General features: G+C 44.6%; 1 protein-coding gene across 1 annotated transcript in view; it reads left to right on the forward strand.

The window, feature by feature from the left end:
* Positions 1–25,421, forward strand: part of CUNH10orf90 (chromosome unknown C10orf90 homolog) — a 54,998-nt gene that overhangs the window by 22,060 nt on the left and 7,517 nt on the right. Inside the window, exons 2-6 of the mRNA XM_041461124.1 lie at positions 4,101–4,195; positions 5,504–6,557; positions 19,174–19,449; positions 21,355–21,590; positions 22,597–22,792. Coding sequence (XP_041317058.1) covers positions 4,101–4,195; positions 5,504–6,557; positions 19,174–19,449; positions 21,355–21,590; positions 22,597–22,792 — 1,857 coding nt within the window. The remainder of the gene's footprint in view (positions 1–4,100; positions 4,196–5,503; positions 6,558–19,173; positions 19,450–21,354; positions 21,591–22,596; positions 22,793–25,421) is intronic.

Below are 25,421 nucleotides of genomic sequence, written 5' to 3' on the forward strand. Positions count from 1 at the left end.
CAGCAAGTGACTAAAATATGCAACTTTCCTGACAAATCTGGGGATGAGGCCAGGGCCAGTGGTCTAAAGTCATTCCAGCTCTGCCTGGTGTCACTCTGGGTGTCAATCACAGAATGCTTGAAGTTGGAAAAGCTTTCTAAGATCACGGAGTCCAGCCATTCCCCCTGCACTGCCAAAGTCACCCCTAAGCCACGTCCCCAAGTGCCACATCCACACGATTTGTGAACGCTTCCAGGGGTGGTGATACTGCTGCTTCCCCAGGAAGCCTGTTCCAATTCTTGAAAACCTTTCCATGAAGGGATTTTCCCAATATCCACCCTGAGCTGCCCTGGCCCAGCCTGAGGCCGTTCCCTCTGCTCCTGTCCCTGTTCCCTGGAGCACAGCCCGACCCCCCTGGCTGTCCCCTCCTGGCAGGAGCTGTGCAGAGCCACAAGGTCCCCCCTGAGCCTCCTTTTCCCCAGGCTGAGCCCCTTCCCAGCTCCTCAGGAATTCTCCAGCCCCTTCCCAGCTCTGTTCCCTTCCCTGGACACCCTCCAGCCCCTCAGTGTCCTTCTCACACCTGGTTTGTCACCAAACAGTGTCCCCTAGCCTGGCAAAGACCTGAACCACTGGGAAACCAGCATTTTCCATGGTTTTTGTGTGAGTCCCAAGTTTTGCACAAAACCTGAGCTGGCTCCGTGTGGGGCTGTCCTGGGCCTGCCAAACATTCCCAGGCCGTGATTCCTCAGCAGCAGCCTCACCTTTGCCATCGATCTGGGCTTCAGCAGCTGATTTACAAGCACTTCTTTTCTGAACCATTATCTGAGGCAGCTGCCAGTTGGCCCGAGGCAGGATCCAGGCACTCGAGACTGGGGGAATGGGTTCCAGCTGCACTCCGTAATTAGGAAAACCCTGGGCTGCAGCCGGATGTCCAGATGCCTCACAGAATTCACAGAATTTACAGAATTCACAGAATCACTGGGTTGGAAGAGACCTTCCAGATCACTGAGTCCAACCCAGCCCCAACACGCAACTGAACCCTGGCACCCAGTGCCACATCCAGGCTTTGTTAAACACACCCAGGGATGGTGACTCCACCACCTCCCTGGGCAGCCATTCCAGAGCTTTATCACCCTTTCTGTAAAAAACTTTTTCCTGATATCCAACCTGCATTTCCCTTGAGGCTGTGTGCTCTGGTTGTGTCAGTGCTGCTGCAGACAGAGCCCAGCCCCAGCTGAGCACAGGCACCTTTCAGGAGCTGTGCAGAGTGAGGAGGGCACCCCTGAGTCTCCTTTTCTCCAGGGGAGCACCCCCAGCTCCCTCACCAAGGAATGCAGCATTTGGTTCAACAAACAGGACTTGTGAGGGGAGAAAATTAAGAGTGAAGATGTCACAGGACAGAGGTCATGTGCCAGCAGTTGCTACTCTGTTCCTCGTGGCATCTCCCATTTTTAATTGATTGTGGTGGGAAGGGAAGGTCTGGGGAGGTTAAACCAATCCTTGGGATTTCAGCTTGGAGTGAAATAAGTTTCTCCTGCTCCCCACAGAGACAGAAAGTACTTGAAATGCCATTTCTTTCATGCTTTCACACCAGGGAAAAAGTGAACTTTGCATTTTGTTGTGCAACAAGGGTTCCAGGGCGAGGTGTTTTGTCAGCAGGAGAATTTGAACGCTCAGTGTGTGACGTGTCTCAGCTAAAACCTTGTGCTCCCTGCAGTGCCTTCATTGCAAACACAGATTCGAGCTCTTTTTAAAGGTTTAGGGTTGTTTTTTTTTTTTTTGCTTGTTCTCTTAACAAGAATTAACAAACGTGAAGCTTCCAATGATGGATTTAATTATACTGTGATAAATGCCAGTGCTTTTGCCACCAAGGCCATTTAATCTGTCTCAGCAAATGCATTCAGTGAGTTGCCAAAAGTTGGAGTGTTTTCCAGCTGTAGGATTCCTATAGCAATATAAGAATGTCCTTGCATGGGATAGGGTACAAAAGGCAATGCAAAACTCCACTGTGGATGATTTAGCAAAGAAAATAAATCTCCTTCTTCTTCTCACCTTGATTCTTCCTGCCTCTCCAGCTCCAGAAACAGCTGTTTTTAAAGTTAAGACAGGCATAAATTTACCAATCTGTTCCAAGGGATCTGTGGGATATTGGAAGGTTGTACCCACAGATTATTGCTAACCATGGGAGGTTACTTGGATAAGAATAATTTACCTGCTCTGTGCAATCTGCTGTGTGGACTTTGACAACTTGTTCATCTTTAACCCTGTGATCCTCAGTCTTTCTCTGGTGCTGGAAATGCATTTGAATGAAATTCATGAAGAATGAGCCTTGTGCACCAGTTGACATTCAGAAGTTGATGATCTCCTATTGTAGTTTCCTCTTTGATCTGAGACAACTCTGGGGTTTTTACTGCAAAGTATTTCAGGAAAATATTGATAACTTAGTGGAAGTTGTTGTTTTAATTACATAGGAGTTTCTTAACAAATTTCTATTAATGTCTCACTCAATCCAAGAATTTCTTCTTGACTCCTCTCTGCAGGTTATTCCCTATTCAGTTGCTTTAAAAAATAAATAAGAGCACACGTGGCTGCTCTTCACCATGAAGGTGCCCACGTGTGATTGATCACAGCACTGATACACTGAAAATAACCTTTCCATGAGGCTTCCCCAGCAGCAGAGGAGGATTTTGTCCTTGGATCCTGTCCTCTTCACTGTGCACCATGGCAGGGTGAGGAGCTGGCTCCAAGGCATCTCACCCGTGCTTGGTGCCAGCAGTTTGCAGTGCTAGACCAGGTTCCCTGCCTTTGCACTGATGGCAACCCAGCATTATTCCTTTGCCAAAAACCATGGAGTGAGTCCTCTACCCTGGCTGTTTGCTGGATTCTGGTTTTTCCCACACTGTGGCTAATAAGTCCAGCTGTTTGCTCTGTGGCTCTGGACTCTCTTGCTCAATGACAAAAACAAACCTCTTCCTTCATGCCAGCTATGAATGTACATGGTGGCATTGGCATCTTGGAGTTATGTTAGGGAAGTGTTAAAGTATATTTTAGTGTACCTTATTAAAACAAAAAGCTCATCAAACACCCTCTAAATGTTGTGGTGGGACTAAATATGTCTTGAGGGATAGAACTGATATCTTCCTCCTCTTGCCCTACACCCAAGGAGATGAATTCTGTTGTGGTGGGCATGGTTTAATAAACAGTTCCTAAAATGGAGCTGATTTACATTCCTTTGTTAATATAATGTAACACATAAACTGAAATTCTGCTTAGTAAAAAATTTTCTCCTGTGGCAACCTGCCTGGGTGGAAGAAAAATAATACAAAAGGTCTTACCAATGGTGTTGCTGTAAAACAACAGCCAGGAACGTCAAGAGATTTCAGTCCAAATGGAGAATTTCTGAAAATTAATTTTGGATGCTTAATACAAACTAGAAAGTAACGTAATTTCTGGCAAAACAGTTGACAGCAGACGTAATGCATCAGTGCAATAGCCCAGACTGTGTTAAATGGAAATTAGCTCCATGTAAAAAGCTGCAGAGAGGGAATACGGCTCGCAGAAAACAGCCCGTGACAAAAGCAGAGGTTGGGGTGCTGGTGGAATAGTTATCACTAAACTGGGAATGTTGTGATGTAATAGAATTTGTGGATGTGGTTTGGAATCACTGCAGCTCTTTAAATGTGGAGGTGACTCAGTGCCAGTGAAATCCAGCTCGTTGCTGGGCTGTCTGTGCTCCCCGTTCTGCAGAGGGCACCAAGAGGGTGTTGGTTGAAATCTGTGGGAAAACATCCCTTCATTAATGCAGCGATAATAATAGAAATCCACATTTCCCAGCTTCCCCAGTCCCTCCACAGTCGTGCCCAAAGCCATGGAAATCAAAAGCAGAGATAGTGGAGCTTTGGATCAGCCCTGGACACCTTGTAGGACTGTCCAAGTCCCAGCAATAGGATCCCAGGGTGTTTCCAGAGCCTCTTCTGTGGAGGGGAGAAACAGATCCCAGAGCAGTCCGATCATTTCCAGGACTCCTTCCCTCCTGCTGCACTCCATTTAAAAGCAGGTTTTCTAACTCATCTCCTCCAGAACACTGATGATAACGTTCCTTTCTCTGTGTTTTTCCCCAGGGGTGACACAAAAGCGCTGGGGCCCTGATGGTCAGAGGACATGCACAGGCCTTCAGCGGGAGAGTGGTGTGTGGGGAAAATCCAGCCCTACCAAGGTAAAATAAATAAATTCTGTTTGGGGAGCAGTCAGCAGAATGGACTGAACCCAGACCCACACACTAAAGCAGCTCAGAATGTGAAAAATAGAAAAGCTAAACCTGAGGCATCATTTCTTGCTTCCTGAGAAGGGTGACCATGGCACCAAGGAGGTCATAGCACTGTCACCCTCACAGCCCTCCTGGAGGAAGAACAATATTGTGTTTTGTGTGGCCCTTGTTGAGTCCTGACATTGATTATCAGGTGATAGAGACACTCAGCTAGGACTGGGGTGAATGCCCAACAAGCAGGAGTTGATGGCACCTAAACACAGAATGGGCTTGCTTTAGGAAGCTAATCCTCAGATTCTGCATGCCAACTCAAGTGTTGTGTTTGGGTTTGTTTTTTTTTCTTTTTTTTTCTATGAGGATCAAGAGATCTGGGAACACAGGGCAGGAGCAATCTAATCAGCCAATTTACAGCAGCAATGAGATTAGCCCAGATGCTTTATTGCTTGGGATTTATGTGTCCAGTGGGGTAGATAATAATGGCAGAAGGCTTTAAACTCAGGTTTACTCTGTCAGAGAGATGGAGCATAAAAGCACCTACTTTGTCACCTCGAGGGAAGTAAGGTGTGGTCTGTCAAGATGGATGTTTCCCGTCATGGATGGAAAAATTAATCTGGGCCACTCTCTGGGCCACTGTCAATCAATCTTGTACATAAGTGTTTGTATATTGTTGGCAGGTGCCACTAAGGAATCATAATAAAGAGAGAACTAATTAATTAAAATAGTACCCAGAGCCCTTGTGAGTAACTGTATCACTTTTTTGGGAGTTTTTCATGCCTATAACTGGTGAGGTTGTAAAGCTGTCATGCCCCTGTTGCCCACATGTCTTCTGCAGTATGTGATGTCACAGGCCAGTGATCAATAATAAACTTAAATGCATTCTAAATTCCAGCAGAACGTCATGAAAGAGGAATTTATAGTCTGCAACTGACAGCTGTCTTTGCCATGTCCATTTTTAAACAGCCTCCAATCCCATCCATGGTGATGAGTTAAATACTCAAAATAATACTACGGAATACAGGTTTTAAATTTTCATATTTTTTCCCTTCACCAGAGTGATAAAGTTTTCATTGAAGCCTCCCAGACAATTCAGAGCTGATTTCAAGAGTGTGCATTTTTAAATGACAAAAAAGTTATTATGAATAGAAAGGTAACAAGAGATCTTGAACAAAACTGTCTGCTGTGATAGATGGTGGATGAGAAACAGTTGCACACAGGATATTGGAGTGTGGTGATAACTGGGAATGTTTTCATTTGCAGGAATCTCTGCCTTCCCAAAACACGGCATTGATTTCACCAGTAATCATTGCACAGATTGATGAGGAGAAGCCCTCTTTGCCTATGCAGGCCCTGATCCCCCAGCCCAGAGCTTGTCACACAGAACCATCGTGTCCTAACCAGGGCTCAGCCACCAAAAATGTTAGCAGAACATTTTTGGTGCTTCCCAGCCGCTTAGAGATTCAGGCATCCTTAGAAGACACCATGTCACCGTCGGACTCTCCCAGTCCCAAGCAGTGTCCAGGCCAGCAGAGAGGCTTTGCCTCCATCACTGTCACAGCCAGGCGTGTTCCTGTGGGCTCTGGAGACCTGGCACGTGGCCCTGGGGCTGGCCAGGAGCCCAGCACCGTGTCCCCCACGTCCAGCAAAGTCCCCGCTCTCCTCGAGCGCTGGCCTCCCCCAGCCCGCACAAACCACCCTCCTTTAAAGGCTTCCAAGTCTTGCTCAGAATTGGGTGAAGAACCCCAAAAGCAGCTTTTTGACCCTGGAATCAAGGAGGATGGCGTGGGTCTCCAAAGCAGTGATGGGAGGGAGAAAATGCCACCTTTGTTCATCTCCTGTGTCCAGCTCCAGGTGTCTGAGCCGCGTCCAAACACCATCTATTATTTGGACAAGTCGCTCAGTGTGTGCATTGACCAACCTCCAGTTAAATGCCAAAAAATGTACAGATCCACGTTGTCCTTGAGCCTGAAGTGCAGTTTGTCCGGATTAACAGCAGATGGAGTAGATGGCATAGCTAATGGAGAGCCCATGGAGGAGAGAGCTCCAAGGAAGCTCCCAGGAGCACGCGGGGCTCCACTCAGATCCTACCTGAGAGCAGACATCACGGGAATTAAGGTAATTAAGGAGGAGAAAACAAAGGAAGGACATTTGGGTCGTAAATACCCTTTGCAAAGTGCCTTTGCCTCGGGACTTCCAGCATTTGTGGATATTCCCAGAGGACCTCACAAGGCAGCAGCAGAGGAAGAGGATGAGCAGCCTGGCAGCCACCACACTGTGTTTTCCCTCCAAATTCCTAATTCAAGCAGTGAGGCAGGTAAGTCATTTCCACAAACCTCAGGCTGGTGGAGCAGAGGTTCAGGCTGGAGCAACCCCACCACAGTGATCCTGTGAGAGCAGATAACAGCAGTCCTTGCTTCTGCAGAGGCTCAGGGAGCTAGAGCACAACCCAGAGGTTTCCAGCTCCGTGAATATTCACCATGGTAGTGATGTGTGCTTCTCATCAGCTGAGAGAGAAAAATCCCCCTGTGTGTTCTGCATTAAACCTCTTTTTAAACCATTTATAACAGTATTTTTTTTTATTATTCTCCCAGCAACATGCAAGTGCTTATCCCCTGAAAATAATTAGGTTTATCTTTAAATAAGGGCTGAATTTCAAGGTGTGAATTTAAGAAGGAGATGGAGTGCACTGAGCTTGGCTTTGTGCTCCTTGCAATTAAAAATGATCTTGTTTTCAGCTTTTATTTAGAAGGCTACAGTAATAAGCCCAGGGTTTTATACTTAATGGAACCAGGTAAAAGATTTGCAAACCTTAAACACATTTGTTTCCAACCTTTCCGAGCATTTTACAAATATAAAATGTTCTTTGCAGCATTGCTCCTTGGGGAAGAGAGAGGGGCCCTGGGGATTGCTCCCTGCCCAGAGTGGTGCAGCTCCTGCTGCACTGGGATTTTCCAGCTCTTGGATAAGCACAGCTGAGTTTATTGCCTTTCCAGGAAGGGAAGGTGGATGGGAAGATTGTCAATGAGTGGAGTCTATTTTTTACCAAAAGCACAAAGATTAAACTCACCCCCTCTGTATCCTGCAGCCTTGGGCCATGTTTAATTGCAATTACCCTGTTCTTATGTGGCCTTTATGATCTAAGGGTCAGTGCATGAACTTGAGCCACTTCCTAAAGCTCCTCTGTACCTTCATCCTCCCAGTGTGCAAGTGGAAGGAAACAGAAAGGTGAGAAGCCTCACTCTGCCTCGAGGGCTGGGCAAGGTGCAAACTCCTCCCAGTGTCTGCTGCTCTCCCTTTTCCATGCCTGAAATCAGTGGGAATGTTCCTGCAGGGGCAGAGAATGAGATAAAATATTACTCAGCTTTCCTAAGCATAATCCAGGCTGTGTGGTGTTGGAGGGGAGAAGCACAATGGGGAGCAGGAGAGGGAAAATGCCAACCAGTGCTAAGGGGTTTGGGATGGAAATATAAAGGGATGGCACCAGCAAATGAAACACTTCATTGTGTACATCCTAATTTTAAATATCAGGGAATATCACTCCATGGGAAGTGTTATGTATTCAAGGCTTTTTTCAACGCCACCTAAGGTTTCTCTGTGATAAAACAATTTAAAACTGAGCTTTCCCTGGGCTTAGTGATGTCATGGTGGCATGGAAGAAGCACTTTTACTAGAAATAATTAGAAAGTGAATTGGGAGGCTGCTCATGGTTCCATAGTTTTACTGAAAGGAGGAAATCGGTGAAGTAAGGAGCTGAGAAATACTGGTTTGTGATAAAGGACTTCCACCATTTGTGTACACAAGACTATAGGTGTAAATAAACATGGGAAGTGTTACCTTTCAACTGCTTCCACCTTTTGTGTGGGCCATAATGTAGAATGCAAAGATATACATTTCTCTTGCTCAGACCCTTTGTAACGTGTAAGGAGGTGTTTATCAGCTTATTACAACTTTCCTGTGTGAAATTTGTATAAACAACCAGAATAATGCTCCCAAACAACAGCCTTTCTCAGCAGGATCATCCAAGTAATGAACTCCTGCACAGCCATCAACCATTAAATGGGAGAAACCATGAGAAACCTGGTAAAATGCGTGGGACATCCACACTGGTCCTCAAAATGAGGGAGAATTCTGTGATTTTAACCTGAGAGAAATTAAAAACTGAGTCCTTTTTACTTCTGGAGGAGGAGAAGTATTGGTATGAGATTATCAATCATGGACTCACTTATGTTTGAAAAGACCTTTAAGACCATCCAGTCAAACCAGCCGCCAGCACTGCCAAAAAGACTGACCCATGTCCCTAAGTGCCACATCCAAAGGGCTTTTAAATCCCTTTAGGACTGGACAACCCTTTTGGAGAAGAACTTTTATCCCATTCTAGATTCCCAGTTATTTTGGATAATTTTTCCTCTGCTGTTTACTAATTCAAACCCGTTCCTGTTGAGCTTAGCTCTGCTCCATGTTTATGCAATGAAATGTTTGTGAAATGAAGTGTTTGAAAAGAAAGGAGGACCAGCAAAGAAGGGACAGTGAACAAGTTTTGCTACAGTGTTCGTGCTTTAACTCAGTTATCTTATGGATGAGGTAACTGCAGAGAGCACTTTGTCCATTACATTTCTGATGACCCAGAAAGTTGGAGTTTATATTGGTTTGCAGCTGTAGGCAAGAGCTTCCTGCCAGCAGAAATACAAGTGGTAATAACATCACTATGCTGAAAAAAAAAAAAAAGAAAAATTACTTTCAAGGCTACACTTCTCTGTATGAAATCTGTAAATGCAGTTTCCAGGATGTATAGGTTGCTTTATTAGGATCTGAGTTGGAAGGAGCTCTCAAATACTTCTCTGCTTTACAGGTGCTGGGGCTGGGTTTGCTGTTTCCTCTAGGCCCAGTTGAGTGTCTTTTTCCTAATCTTTTGTGTGACTTCACTGCAGTAATGATGACTCTACTTACTGTATTACTCATATTATTTCATGTCCAAATCCAACTGTTCAAGACTTGGCTTTACATGGACCTGGATAACTTAATCTAAAGCCCTTCTTTCAGCAGGAGGCTGGGCCAGGTAATCTCCAGAGTTATATATTTCCACCATGTGCCACATATGAAAAGGATGCTTTAGGATTATTAATGAAATGTAAATCTTGTGCTCTGCTCGTGGACGGGAATTACACTTGGAAATCCAAATCTCAGACTCAGAGTTCAAAGCCATGTTTCATGCTAGAGCATCCCAAGGATGGAATATGATATTTCCCCACTGTGGACTCTATCTTCTACTGGCTCCACTGTTTTGAGCCTTTCCTTCCATTACCTGGCAAGAAATGGGATTGTGAGTGCTGGAAAATCCATGTTATACATGAAGTCAGACTTGCACCGTGGGAGGACAGAGCCGTAGGACAGAACTGTGTTTATTTTTAGTGAGTGGCCAACGTTTCCATCCCTTGGGCAGCTGCAGGAACGTGTGAAGGGTCCCACTGGGGGCCACATGAGCCACCCACCTCAGAGATATGGCCAAGGGCCAGCCCAGGCCGAGCTCCACGAGGTCCCTGCCACGGGTGATCGATGTGCATCACCCTGCCTTTGGTCACAGCTTCACTGGATATTGGGGAAAATTCCTTCATGGAAAGGTTTTTCCAGGCCTGGCACAGGTGCCCAGGGCAGTTTGGAGTCCCCATCCCTGTAGGGATTCAAAAGCCATGTGAGTGGCACCTGGGGACACGGGGCAGTGGCAGTGCTGGAATGGCTGGAGCCCAGCACAGAAGGTCAGGGAAGGTCGGTTCCAGCCAGAAGCGTTCCGTGGTTCCGTGCTGGAGGGGATGTGACTTGATGGGGTGGCTGTGATGAAACTGCTCAGCAGTGCCTGGGAGCTGTCCTGCCTCAGGGGTGTCCAGGGCAGCACTCCCAACGTTCCTCTTTGGGAATTGAGGGATGAAATGCTCGGGAGAGGAGGAATGTGGTGACAGCAGTGAACAAGGCACATCAGAGGCTCGGTAATGCAGCTGCTTGTACCTTTTCCCAAAGAGCGTGGCAGGTGACTTGAAAGCATAATTTGCTTAATTAAAACAACCCAAGGCAGCGAGTGGGGAAAACTGAGATGGGATCTGGGCTTTGGGTTTGTTGAATGGCCCCAGATGATTTCAGATTTCTGTTTCCTTCTTGAACTTACTCATTAACAAGTGCTGAAGTCAGCAGCGTGTTTTAAAGGGGTAAATAACTAGACTTCAATTTGTATCTATTTTAATTTTTTGATGCATGTGTGTATATTCCTACTCGTACTGGGGTAAAGTCAGAACAGCTGGTGCTGTGGGACTTTGATAAGCTGCTACCTGCAAAGCAAAAATATATTTTTGTTTTAAATGCACACTGAAGAGCTCCAGGTATTTGAGACATTTATATATCAAGAAAATCTTGTGGGTCACCTTTAAACTAATATATCAAGCTGTGATATATTAGGTACCTATTAGGTAGGTAACAGAATAGGCTAATTAGGAAATCTGAAGGCTATAAGTAATATTTACTTTCATTAATTAAATAGTATTTCAGGTGCTATGATGAAGGAATGTGGCCTGTTGTTCTCACCTCATCTTCTGTTTATGGGAAAGTCACCATGCAATGAGCCAGAGTACAAGATTTGTATGTGTGTAAATATAAATATATATATACACACATATATATATACACATGAACAAGATATAATTAGAGGAAAGCAGTTCCTGACAATATGGGATTTATTGTATAGAAATTTGAGCAGCTCCAGCTGATGCTAATTAACTCTCCACCCTGCAAATGTGTGCAGCAGAACTGGTGGTGAAGACAGGAGAAATATGAAATATGGCACAGGAGATTTTACTTATCTTGCACCTGCTAAGCACAAGGAGCCAAATCTTCAGCTGATGTCAACCAACTGAAATCTCTGCCTGCAGAGGAGTGACACTGATTTACACCAGCCAGGAATCTGGCTGGGGCTGTTACTGACTTGGCATTATGGACACAGCAGCTGGTGCTGACTTGTTAAGAACAAAGGACCACATGCCAAAAAGCCCATTAAAAGGAGCTCCTTTGATGTTTCACTTCATCTGGGATAAATTTAAAATGGAGGAGGCTGTCGATTTTCCTTAGTCTAGACATTCTGTGTCACTGGGTCCGTGTTACACTGAGGTGTGACCTTCATGTGCTGCATCCCCAGAAAATGAGGATTCAATCATTGCAGGTGTTGAAAACTCGAGTGAGGAACTGGAAATCCTGTTACAGGTGACTCTGGAAGATGCTGCCAGCCTTTGAGACAGACCCCAGCCTGTGTGATGGGCCAGAGCAGTTGCTTCTCTTTATCTTGGAGCTTTTAGTTTCATTTGTAGAAAGAAGGGGATGCCTCTTCTTTTCTGGAGGACCCTTTTGCATTTTTTAGAGTAGCAGCTCTTCAGCTTTGCTCTCTGTCTCAAAGGTTTGCTGCCTTCCCCATCATCTGGTGGGACAAAGGGAGTAGGAGAAGGAAGGGATCAGCAGGAGAGGTATTCTTTGATATTCCACTTCTTTAAACTACTTATTTATGAAATCACAAGACAGATGTGGTGACCTCCTGTCCTGCCATATGGAGGCAAGGCTACCCCTGGAGGTTGTGGGCAATGATGCCAGCAAGGGAGAAGGGTGATGCTCAGAGCTCTGTGAGCCAAAGCTGGTTTCCAGTGACAACGCTGTGATGTCACAGTGTCCCTGGCTGAGATCATTGTCCTGTGGAACAAATTGTTCTTTATCAGTTTCTCTGTGGTTTAAGGCGAGGAGCAGCCAGAGGTGGTTGGATCTTCTTGGGGTTTGTTTGTTTCTTTGGGGTTTTCTTGTGGATTTTCTTGTTTGGTTTTGTGTGTTTAAGAGCGTGATCATAAAATAATTTGACTGGAGTTAAAGTTTCCTTCAGGAAATGGCCTTTGAGGATTAAAGGCTCAATTTTCTGTTATGGGACATAGCAATGAAGCTGTTGCGTAGGAAGGCCATTGTTTCTCTGGAAGACAGAAGGATGTCTGCCCTGTTAATGATGATACAGAACACATTTTTATGAGTGAAACTTTTAAATTGGATTTTCCCAAAGATGTTTGTGTTGTCTGAAGAGCCAAGTTCATGTCCAGCATATGAAGACTGAGGGTTTGATTCTGCCACTCTTTTCCATTTTGGATTCAATGATTTAAAGGTCTTTTCCAACCTACACCATTCTGTGATTCTGTGACATTTCTATCTTGAGCTGTCAGAGTTGGTAAGAATGTGAGACAATTTGAAATGAAAGACTGGAGGGTACAAGTCACTCGTTAGCACTCCAGGCCAGCAGCAGGGCCGGAATACCAGAGTCATTAAAATAATGATTAAAAGAGATGGGCTCTGTGAATTCAGCGACTGCATTATGCCACTGGAGTAAAGAGCCTCATTTTCCCCTAATTCACACTTGGTTTAAACCAGGAACGACTCTTGTACAGTCTGTGAAATGAATACTTGGCTCAGCCTGGCTGCGGTAAATTATCAGAAGGAGCTGAACTAGGTGCCTCGGACATGATGAGAATTCCAAGTGGCCCAAGCCTTTCTTACCCTGCAAATCACCATTTAAATGTTCTGAATCATCCTGAACATTTTTTTTTCCCAAGTCACACTGCATCAGATTACTCCTTGAGTCACTACAATAGCGTCTGATGGCTTCTAGCATGACGTCCTGGAAATGCAAACACGGATTTCTAACTCGGAGGTTTTGGGCCTGTGGCTGTTACAGGGAATGTCTCAAAAGTACAGCAGTAAATATTTTTTCCTTTCATCCTCTCCCAGCTCGTAGCAGGGTAAAGGGAAAAACGCTAGTAAAGTATACAATCACTGTAGCTGAGCAGCTGGATACTGGGAGCTCCCTGGTGGGAGCAGTCACCTCAAATCGTGCGGGCGGGTTATTGGCTGTCCACTAAAATATCCTGCTGCAATTATACCCTCTCATGATTCCAAGTGTAAGGTGATGTCCTGCAGGTGCCAGGCAGGAACGTTTCCTTCTCATTAAGGTTGGAAGAAGTCCTCCAAGATCACCGAGTCCAGCACCACCATGCCAACTAAACCATATCACCAAGTGCCACATCTACTCCTTTTTGGAACGCTTCCAGGGATGCTGACTCCACCTGGGAAGCCTGTTCCTGGGGTTAACCACTCTGTCAGTGAAGAGATTTTTCCTGCTGCCCAACCTGAACCTGCCCTGGTGCAACTGGAGGCTGTCAAATTGTAGGATTTTCCTGCTGCAGCCACTGCAAACCTTCCTTCCACCAAAACTCTCCATGGCAGCCAGACTGGGTGCAGCACACTGGTCTCCATTCCCTCCCTGGAATAAGTGATGTTCCCTTGTTTAACACCAAGGGAGAAGGTCAATTAATTATTTGCAGAGTGCTTGGAGAAAATAAATTGGCCTTCAGCACAGAGAGGCTGATTGTTAGGGGCTGGTGATTAGCTGGGTTTGGGATTGTTTGCTCTGAAGCCACTACAATAATTTTGCCCAAAGCCTTCTGTAAACAAGCTGTTTCTTGACATTAAGAAGCTTTTCCTACTTAGGACTGATTGTAGGTTTGAAGCCTAACAGCTCTTAGGTACACTTTCTGTTTTAAATGATTACATCTTTCTACAGTCAAATATTAGCTTTTGCCAAAAGAAAGCCTCTTCCTTTTGAGAAATATGGACACAGCTGTCAACATGGTTTAAAAAAAAACAAAACAACCAAACAACCAGAAAGAAGTAGCTAGGAAAAAGAGAATGTTTTTTGCTAGAGATAATTTTTTAATCTAGACTCCTAGCTTGAGGTGTTATTGATGTAGTTGAGATAATTAAGCTTTATCCCCACCAGGCAGGGCTGTTTGAAGAAGCATTAATACAGGTGCAATGACACATTCATTGGGAGGAATGCGCTGGCTGAGCCTCTCTCCTCAAGCCAGCAAAGTTACCTTGACTTTGGATCTTGACAATTCTGGGAATGGAGCTGAGGACAAGGCCCAGACCTGTTTCTCGGGATCCAGACCCAGGTTTTTATTGAAAGGTGAATCAAGACCTTGTTAAACATCACGTTTTGAACAGGGAGCATGGGCAGAGCTGCATTACCAGGAATTCAGGTAGTTTCCATGGATGTTAATGCTGAGCAGCAGCTGATGCTTCCTCTTGCAAATGAGTCATTTGAGAAGCATCAGGAGGCAGTTTGGGACAAAAGTCTCATTGCTGGCCAGCAGGAATTTTAGTCAAAATGTGAATTTTGTGGCACCCCTGGCCGACTGCAGCTCGTTGGCTGATCACAAGTGATGCCTTTTCCTCAGCAGCGATCTGAAAAATAAATCCTCCATCCTACCTTGCATCCCTTGACAAACCCTGGCATAACTAATAACGCTGTCATGGCTCTCAGTGTTTCCATTTCTCTGGGTTACCAGGCTGCTGAGATGATGTGCTCTGTTTGCTCACATCTAAGATTGCGTGGCTCAGCTGTGCCAACCCTTGATTCATGATAAGGGCTGAGCCATCAGTCTCCGTCAGACAGAGGCTGGAGTCTTGCTTGGGATTATGGATGGCTGCTTGAGGCACGTGTGGGTCTCTACAACTACTGGGTCTAAATCTTGAAGGAGGCAGAAGTTTCTTACATTTAAGGAATGTTCATTCCTGCTCCTCTCTGCTTGGGGTATTGGCAGCATCAGCTCCAGCACGGAGGTCTGGGAGAGCTCAGCAGCTCAGGATGTGGGGCTTTTATTAAATTAAAACAAACCCCCCACAGGTGGTCTGCAATGCAAAGCTACCTCCAGTGCTGATGTCTGATCTCACTGTGGGACACACAGGGAATCAGCTCAGAGTGTCCCCTCCCCAGCCACCTCTCGGGCTGACTTGGTGGCCAGGCAGGATTTGCAGCCCTGCCTCTGCTAAAATGAACTTTGGCCAGTTTCAAAGAAGCACTTTGTCACAAATCATCAAAAATCCACACTGGAACGCTGGGAAGAGTGTTATATTCAAGGATGAAAAGCTGAATTATCCTGCTGTAAAGTGAAATGGGGGGAAAGAAGTAGTAACAATGGAACAGGGGATGTTTGCCTGGATTGTGTGTGTCTCAAATTTAACCTGCTGTAATGCAGGGTCACTTCCCGTTAGCAAAACCCCCTGAAGGGAGAAAGGGGGAAATGTAAAAAGATACTTTACAGTAAAACAATATACTTATTTTACTTCAAGATCAAGGATTTTTTTTTTTTCTTTAAAGGAGCTTTTGAAAACCTACGCTTGGTTTTACAGAATATTTTTAACTCCTCCTATATGGTATGGTTTTCACTAAGTCATTATTTAAAAACTGAGCTGTTGTCATCTTTCTTCCACAGGGCAAAAATTACTCTTCTCCAGATGTAATTATGACTTTGTTCCTTAAATTTGCTTCTATAAGCAGCTGAACTTTTACAACTACAACCTATACTGGCTGAATTTTATTAATGGAGTCATTCTGCTTTCTGTTTCTTTGAGTTTTGCTCTCCCATATCTCCCAAAGCATTACACTTGCATGTCTTTGTTCATTGGTTTTAAAGGCTTTCCTCAGCTGGGATAATAGAAAAAACATCTATTTCTGGTCATCCAGTTGCAATTCTGGCTATTCTCAGTGGGGCATATATATTTCAAGCTGGGTTGGTGGAGGGATTTAGATATACAATTCCAGATAGTCTTAATGAGAGTAACAGTCCTAATTCCCTACACAGAATATTAAAAACTGGTCCAGGGTCTACAGAGTGAAATGCTGTGATCTTACCTTTAAGTACCTTTGCCTTGTTCTTTTTTTTTTTTAATTCCTAAATATCATTTGCATCTGTGTTCGCTAAAGTAACTGAGAGCTGCTTTGAGGATGAGGGAGTTGATTTTTGGAGCCACTGTCTGGTTTGCTTTGCTCTGTTTTCCTGGGGATTTTGTTCCACCTGGGTGCACCTTTGGAAGGGAAAGGTTGATTCAAGAGGGAGCTGGAAGAAAGAATTTAACAAATTAATTCTGTTATTCTGATTGCCTTCAGTGTTAGACAAGAAGAAGATGCATATTCTTTTATTGCCTGAATTAACTACCACCAAAAAAAGATCCCCACCATACTGTGAATCTAATAAGGATTAAGATTTAGTTAGAATATTAGAACCAGATCCACAAGGAAGACACTTCTAATGCAGGAAGGAAGTGTTGATTTTATTCCTGAATTTCATCAGGAATCGTGGGGGGTTTTTTATTTCTTTCTCAAGGCAACCTTCTATCATAAAATGCTAAGAAGCATCCATCCCTTTTTTGTAATTTTTGGCCCCATTCTTAGTTCTGTTCATGCATTTCTTTTCCTTCTCTCCTAATCCACATCTTCATAGGGATCCCCCAGGCCTTGTTGGGAGGATGCCACTGGTGGAGTTTCTTTTAGCAGGGAAGTGGTGCAGAGAGGAGAGAAGGTTTTCTCCATTTGCACAACGTGTAAGAAATTTCCTGGAGCTTAATTGTCCATTCTTGAAGGTTGCTGTACTTACACTTGGAAGCCAATATCCATGGAGAGCTAGTCTGGTAGTTAGGAGTAAATGGGGTGTGAATACTCCAGGCAGCTCTTCTTTCTTGTGTTCAGATCAATATTCTGAGTTTGAGAGGAGAGATGTGACTTGGAGCCTTCTCCTTCCCTCACTCTGGTCTCCACTGTTTTACCTTTCTCCCTTACAACCCATTTTGACCCCCCTGATGACTCCTGCTGATTTTGGGGAGCCCAGCAGCAGCAAACAGCCCCTCCTGGGGACACAGCATTGCCTTGAGCAGTTTGACAGTGAAGCTGTTTGGCTTCACAACACACATTTGCTGCACAGACCATTTCTTGATATGAAGGCAAATTATCTCCCACTGTGATGCTGCTATGGATGAGCAGAAACTCTTTCCTCCTTTCCTCTTTCTTCTCTTCTCTGTTTACTGCTGGCCAGCAGTAAACTATATTTTAATTTAAAAGGTGATTTAATGAGATAATCTGTTTTCCATTCAGGTTCTTCCTGTGGCTTAGCTCCCCTCCTTTTTTTCCCCTCTATCCATCTGATTTCTTGGCTGCCTGAGTGAAAGACCTTCCTCCCCTGCTGCTCTGCAGTTACTCAGTGCTACCTGCTGCTTTCTTCATCTTCTCCTACCCCACTGCTTGTTCCTGCCTCCTCCCACAGCCACCCTTTGAGTCCACGACCCCATTAATCTGTCCTGGTGGTTTTTTTCCTCCCTCTCTGTGCCATAAGACATTTTTGTGTGGCTGCAGGAATGGGATTGGTCAGGGAACAGGTCCATGGATATGCAAGAGCTCTGAGGGGATGCACAGAATTGAGTCTGTCCGGTTTCTTGAGAGCATTTGCAGCAAAACTATTTCCATCTGAGAAAAGAGCTTGGTTGTGACAAAAGATAAGGGAGATATTTGCAATGATGAAAAGCACAGAGAAAAATGAGTTCTGCCAGAGAGCAGGAGAGCTTGGGTGCTACTCCAGAGTTTGGGAGCTCTCTTGCTTTGACCGGATTTTCTGTAGGGCTGTGAAACTGCTTTGGATGGGGCTCATCTCAATGAATTTAATTAAAAACAAGGTTTGTTTTTTTCTGTTTGTGCTGATCTTCAGGGATCCCTCACTAGAGGATCCCCTGAGGAGCTGACTCCTCACTGTATGGGCAGTTACAGAAAGGAGCTCAAGATGTTGTGGTTGGAGTCGATGATCTCAGAGGGCTTTGCCAACCTAAACAATTCCGTGGTTCTGTGCTCCAAGCTCTGATCTACAGGGAAAGGGAAAAACAGTAAATGCTGTATCTTAATGCCTCTGATTTCCTCAGAAATACTGGGTAGCCAAACAGAGACATGAGTCAGTCAGGTCACTAAAATGCATAGGAGGTCATCATTTTGTGGAAAAGAATATTTCTTATCTATTGTGAGTGGATTAAGGATTGGAAGAGTGAACTGAAAACTTGCCACACTGCAGGATCTGATTTTAGACTTTGAGATAAGGAAGTGTCAAACACAGAATGATAGAAACACAGAATCATTTAGGTTGGAAAAACCCTTTCACGATTATCGAGTCCAACCATCACCCCAGCACTGCCCATCACTAACCCATGGCCCCAAGTGCCACATCCACAAATTATTTACAAATTCTTTAAATCCCTGCAGTGTCATCTCACCCTTTGTCATGAATTGGCTCAAAGGAGAAAAACACTTCTAATCTTCACTCTGTCTCAACCGAGACATGGGAAAGAGCAGAGAAAGAATTGTGTTAAATCTGCTTTTAATAAAGACAACAAGAAAGGTGAAGGAATCTTTACAATGGCCTGGAGTGACAGGACAAGAGGAATAGCTTTCCACTGCCAGAGGGCAGGGATAGATGGGATTTTTGGAAGGAATTGTTCCCTGGGAGGGTGCCCAGAGCAGCTGTGGCTGCCCCTGGATCCCTGGAAGTTCCAAGGCCAGGTTGGACATTGGAACTTGGAGCACTCTGGGACAGTGGAAGGTGTCCCTGGCCATGGAAGGGTGTGGAACTGGATGTTCTTTAAGATACATTTCAATTGGAAGTGTTCCAGGATTCTAGGATTTGAAATTGTTTAAACCTCATCAAAATCATTGTTGTGGGTTCAGTGGTGGCTGTGATGAAAACCAAGGCCTAACAAGTTTTGGGATCGGGGTTTTGACCCTTCTCCAGTGGAGTGGTTGCCTCAGAAGCATCTCCCACCCGAGCATTTCCAGTGCCCCATTCTGGCTCTGTGCTAAGCCACAGCAGGAACCAGCACCCAAATGGTCCAATTTGTACAACACTTGGCAAAAACATCAGTTTTTGATGAGAAGGACATTGCTCAGCTCCTACCAGTCCAGGATCCTGCCACGCCAATAAAAATCACATGAATTAAAGGGCTGAGAAAAAAAAAATTCCCATGTTATAGGATTGCTTTTCTGTTTTTCACAGGAACACCAATGCTATCGGGAGGCAGGAAGAGGAGCAGCACAACAACCCCTGGCCCCCTTCCAGTTGCAGCCTCCAGAGAAACCATTGCTGCTGCTCCTGATGGCTCATCCAGCAGGGCAGATCCCTCCAAAGGCACCTCCAAACCCAAAGAGATCCAAGCACAGGGTGTCCTGAAACCAAAAATGTCTGTCTCCAGCAGCGTGGAGTGCAACATAAAGGCATCATCAAGAATCCTCTGGGAAGAAAATGTTCACGGGCAAAAGCAGCTCCTAAAAAGTAAGGTACAAATCCTACTGTGGTTGTCAGGAATATGGTTTCAATAATAAGATGAGATCAGTCTCAAAGAAAAAAAAAGTGAAATAATGGAAAGTCAGGCCATTTTTGTCCAGCTTTAAGTGCTGAGCGTGAGTCATCTGGTGAGAGATCAATCAGCTGATCTGACTGTATACATTGGTTATAAATGTATACCATTTCTATGGTTCATAGAAAACAAGATTGAAATGACCAAGATAGGCTGAAATTCCCAAGAAAATCTTGAAAAAGCATTAAAATTGCAAAGTCAAGCAGCCCTAGCCTAACCAAGTAATACCAGTAGTGACGTTATTTTTACAACCTGGTTCTGATACTTTTCTTTCACTCCTTCAGCCTTCTTTTTTTTTTGACAAAACAACCTGAACTATGGTTATTAACAAGATTTCAGAGTGTAAAACATAGTTTCTTTGGGTTTAGAAGTGTCTGGGATGTCTTACTTCCAACATTAATTCTCACAGCTAAAACGCAGATGACACCAGCAGCTGTATTCATGCACCAGGTATTTTTGCAAAAGACAACTGAGATTAATTTGGGTTTAGTATCAATATGTTTGTGAGAAGCTTATTCCTTAAAAATGTTGTAATGGTCATAGAATGTTTTTTCCTTACAGCTGTCTTTTCTGAAGAGAAATTTTTGCAGGCAGGTAGGCAAAATTTGTCATCACTGAGCATAAAGCTGCTGAATGTCACACATTTGGAACTCTAAATGCTGTTTTCAGTGCCTGAAGTTAAATCATGGCATTCCCCTAACTGAAAGAAACTTTGTTTTACAAAAGTGAAGCATCCACTGAGATCTGGCAAAGCCCAACTTAATCCACACCTCTAAACCTGGCTTAGGGAGGAATTTAATTTCATGTTCACAGGTTTCAAGGTTTATTCCAAAATGTTGGTGAGAACAGTGTTAGGGAGGAAATACAGTTCAGGCTTTTATAAGGCAAATGTACCCAACACAGATCTTTTTAATATGTTTTTTAAGTACAATATAATATGTACAATATGTCATAAAGAGGAAAATATTTTAAGTTTATTGTAACCAAAAATTGAAATAAAACAGTAACGGGCTTTATTCCCAGATATTTAGTTCTAGAAATCAAATTATTTGGCAAGGAAGGAGCACTCCAGTGTGACTTTTCAAACAGTTCATATGGAGCCCTTCCGAAGTTCCTTTGTTATTTTGGATTCGTTCTGTCCTCTGAATGAGAATCTGATTTTTGAGCACACAGCCTCTTTTGGTCCTAATTTGTGCAGGGAGTATCAGTCAGTGAGCATTAAAACTTAATTATAAGCGCAGAAAATAATCTCTTTTCCTCAATGCGAATTGACAGCTTTCATAATAATGCCCTATAATGCACAATAACCTTTTGTTGATTATTTTTTTTAATGGAGCTTTTCCACTGGCTAATGGATCTGTAGGAATGACGGAAAGCGAACTGGATTAAAAACAAAGGAAAAAAATAAAAAAACAGTGGTGCTGATGAAGGGCTCAGTGTGGTGAAAGGGAAGTGATTTGTGGTTAAAGCCCACAACAATCTGGTGTTTTCTGCAATAAATTGGAATGAACTCCAACTGCAGGTCACAGCGAGATATCCCTGGCTTTCTGTGGCACAAATTTTGGGAAGCACCAGCAAAGAGAGCTGAGTGTCCCAGAGTTTTAATTGCGATTTCCTTCCGTGTGAGGTCTGGATAATGTGAGAGACACTGTGGGTGTCACAGGGCAGCCACCATTAGATCTGATCTCTTCTGCCTAATGAGGCCTATTAATAACAGCCTGGCTTTCTTATTTCAGGAATTGCCCTCTCTGTCTAATGAGGTGGAGAACCCAATAAAAAATTAGCCATGCACTCCTAATGAACTTTTAAATCTCTCCAAGGCAATTATGAATTCCCTGCTCCGAGGAACAGAACAAAGGAGCTCGAGGCACAGGACGAGCGGGAGCGGGGCAGGAGGGTGGCACTGTCCAGGGTGACACTGTCCAGGGTGACACTGTCCGGGGTGCCACTGCCCAGGGCATGCTCTCCAGGTGTGACCTGGGACAAAAACCTGCTCACCTGGCCAGAACCCCGCTCCCAGCTGGAAAAAACTCCAGCAGCCCCATGGACACTGCGGGTAAAGCATAATTTTTTTTTCCCCGTTTTCCCTTTTTTCCTGCTTATTTTTCTTTTTCCCCCCTCCTTCCCTTTTCTCCCCGTTCCCCCATAGATGGTGTTTGCTTTCTGGGAACTTGTTAAGGGCAGAAGTTCACATTCTTTGATTTCTCCCTTTCCAGTGAAGTTTTGGCAGTTTGTATCCGCTGCCAAAACTTACTTGGTTGTCCAGGCTCCCCGTTTTGAGCTGCAGCTGCTGTTCCTGTGGGGGAACTTGTTAAGAGTTTGGGAATTTACAAATTCCCAGTTTCCCAAGTGCCTGGCACTTCCAGCACCAGCTGTAGGTGTGGACATGGCCCAGGCTGGTACCTGCCTGAGGGGCTTCCCTGCCTTTTCCTCCTGCACATGTTGCAGACCCATCTCTGCTCCTTTCCTCTGCCACTAAGACATTCCCAAATGTTGAAGCAGCCTTTGACTGGGAAGTGTTTTCTTTCTGGATCAGCCATGGAGAGATCTGACAATCTAAATAAACAGGAAAGTTTGTGAACTGTCAGTGACGAGTTGCTTCAGTGATGGGGTGAGAAAAGGAAACAGGCAAAACATCAAGAACTTGAATTTGGATGTAAAAATATGTAATTTGAAACATAAATGTATAAGCTTGACAGGACAAGCGGGAATGGCTTCCCATTGCCAGAGGGCAGGGATGGATGGGATATTGGGAATTAGGAATTGTTCCCAGGCAGGGTGGGGAGGGGCTGGGATGGAATTCCCAGAGCAGCTGTGGCTGCCCCTGGATCCCTGGCAGTGCCCAAGGCCAGGCTGGACACTGGGGCTGGGAGCACCTGGGACAGGGGAAGGTGTCCCTGTCCATGGCAGGGGTGGGATGAGCTTTAAAGTCCCTTCCAACCCAAACCTAGGCTAATTTTCACCCCTTTAACAATCTCTAACCAAACTCAGCCCTGTGCCCATCACACCTTTTCCTCCCTTTGGATCACGAGAGCCTAAAGCAGCTCCTCTGTCTCCTGCAGGAAGCCCTGGAGCTGCACAACCCTCAGTTCATCTCCCGCTCCCAGCAGAGGCAGAAGAGGCTGCAGCTCATGGTGCAGCTGAGAAGGGCCCAGCACAGGGAGGCTCCCCCAGGCACCCCCCGAGCTCTGGATCGCAAGCTCTCCACCTCCACTTCCAGCAGGAAGAGGCAATTCACCATCCCCGACCCTCTCAGTGGTGAGTTGGGAGCAGCAGCAGGTCCGTGGCTGCCTTTGGAAGTCCTGGATGGAATTTCCAAGTTGAATTTGGGGAGAAACAGGAGAGCTGCTGCTCCTGGTTTTCTCCAGCATCTCTGCAGATGCTCCTGGCAGGAATTCCCAGCAGCTCGGAGAAGGGTTAATGGGGATGAGGAGTTTCTGTGCTCTGTGGCAGCTCCTTGGGGACTTTTTGTCACTGTCACATGCAGTTGTGTTCTTCAGCACGGTGCAGCTGCTGCTGGTTGTGGGGCTGATGGCAATACATGACATTTCATCCTCTCCCAGCTCACAGAATGATCTGTTTGGGGACAGAGGTGACAGTAGGGAGGCAGGTGGGATTTGGGATAGGAGCCCCAGCTGCAGGTGTGGATTTGCCACTTCTGTCAGAAATCCCAGAGCTGGGGAAGAGCTCTGCTCTGCCCAGCCCTGCTAAATCAAGGCGTGACACTCTGTGATTTCCTCATTGAAGCTGATGAGGTTGTGGCAAGAAGCCTCAACCCCCCATGAGGGAAACCCTTCTCTCCCTCACAGCCCACCTCTGTAAATGTTATCTAAGCTCAAGATGTTAAACAAATTGCTTTTCTTTTTATTTTCTTTTCTATTTTTTTTAAATTGCCGTCTGGATGTTAATTAACTTAGTTGACTAAAGAACAAAGATTTATTTGATTGATTGGCATTCCTCCTTACATCTTGGTTTTAAATCTCTGACTGCTTGAAGATACATTATTCTACTGAAAAGTAAATTAATTGAAAGGATTAAACAAACTAACAAAGACACCTGGAGGATGCAGGAAAGGGAATATTTGATGTTCTCAACCCAGGGAAGCACAAAGGTTTTTGGCTCTCTGGGGAATGAGGGTGGGAGCAGGAGAGGCGGGTGCAGCCCCTTTTCAGGGCTCTTGGAGATTCCTGGAGAATTCCAACTTCCAGTGGTCTTTCCTACATCACAGCCCTACTGGGTTTTTATAGTGAGAGCTAAATAAACACAAGGGAACACGGCACAAAGCGTGAATTCTATCTTAAAGGCTCAACAGAATTTAATTCACCATTTCCAGGATCCAAGTTAATTTACCTGGAATCAGATCTCTTAGGGCTGTGCAGTGCGAGGACTCTGTGAGCTCTGTCAGCAGCAGACCAGGAGTTTGTCATCTTTTTTAGAGAAAGTGGCAAAAATCTCCCACTTCTGTCTGAACATGGTTGAAAATCCCCCAAACCACTCTGCAAATAATTTATGAAACCAAATATGAAAGGCTAAACCTATTTCTCCTCAAATTGTAATGAAATTTTAATCTTTATGCTTGTTTAATGAGTAATAAAATCATAATATTGAAATATATTCATTAATTATTGAAGTTAACGACTATTTCCATCTTTTAGTGGTTGGTCATTAAAGGTAAATTTGTGTAGAGGGAATCTTGGGTTTCTGTAACTCATCTGCCTGTGTGTAGCCACGTGTGGTTTTCTGTTTGTGAGATCTTAATATTTTTATAATGACAGAAGTGTCACGTCTGTAATTGAAGAAGAACTGGAGCTATTACTGGAAATCTAAATCCCTGGGTGTAGCACAGCCCTGTAGGCTGCACTACAGAGGGCTCTTGTTGGAGCCCTGGTGCTGAGAATTTCAGACTTTCTGTGCTGAAGACACTCACCCCCAGGAGAACACTGCATTGACCTGAGGCCGTGGAGAAGGCTTCCAAAATGGAGTGATAGCACTATTGTGGGTGTGGAGTTTGGATAGAAGTGTGTGATGTCACAGAGTGGAAAACGTAGAGTTTAAGGGTTTAGAATATAGAAATATATATAAAGCAAGATGGAAGTTTCAGGGCGGAGGCTGGTCCTTCTCCTTCTTCTTGATCTTCTTCTTGATCTTCTTCTTGATCTTCTTCTTGATCTTCTTCTTCTTGATCTTCTTCTTGATCTTCTTCTTCTTCTTGATCTTCTTCTTCTTCTTCTTCTTGATCTTCTTCTTGATCTTCTTCTTCTTCTTGATCTTCTTCTTGATCTTCTTCTTGATCTTCTTCTTGATCTTCTTCTTGATCTTCTTCTTGATCTTCTTCTTGATCTTCTTGATCTTCTTGATCTTGATCTTGATCTTCTTCTTCTTCTTCTTCTTCTTCGTCTTCGTCTTCGTCTTCGTCTTCGTCTTCGTCTTCTTCTTCGTCTTCTTCTTCATCTTCTTCTTCATCTTCGTCTTCTCCTTCACCTTCTTCTCCATGGGTTTGGGTTGTTTTGTGTAATTGGATAAAAAAGTCCCCATTGCGGGCACGGGTGGTTGGTTATTGGGTTAAAAGTAAAAATAATTTAGGTGTCATTTCTTAATTGGACAGTTTATCCTTAAAATGCCTTGTAGAGAGAGAGATGGGGCTCCAGTTTTAGCTTGTTGGAGTGAAGTGCTGCAGAACTCAGGGTTTGTGTGACTGTAACATAAACAAGAACTAATAAACATCTGAGTCCCAACAAGAAATACCATCTCACACATTTAATCCTGACCTTGGCAGAAAAAAAGAAGCAAAGACTACACAGGCTCTGTTACACTGCTGAGCATCTTTAACTTGCTCTGAGTCCTGGCAATTGGTATTTTAGGATTTCTCCTGGGGGATGCTGTTGTG

Source organism: Pyrgilauda ruficollis, unplaced genomic scaffold (assembly GCF_017590135.1).
Source record: "Pyrgilauda ruficollis isolate IOZ18807 unplaced genomic scaffold, ASM1759013v1 scaffold15, whole genome shotgun sequence".
NCBI lineage: Eukaryota > Metazoa > Chordata > Aves > Passeriformes > Passeridae > Pyrgilauda > Pyrgilauda ruficollis.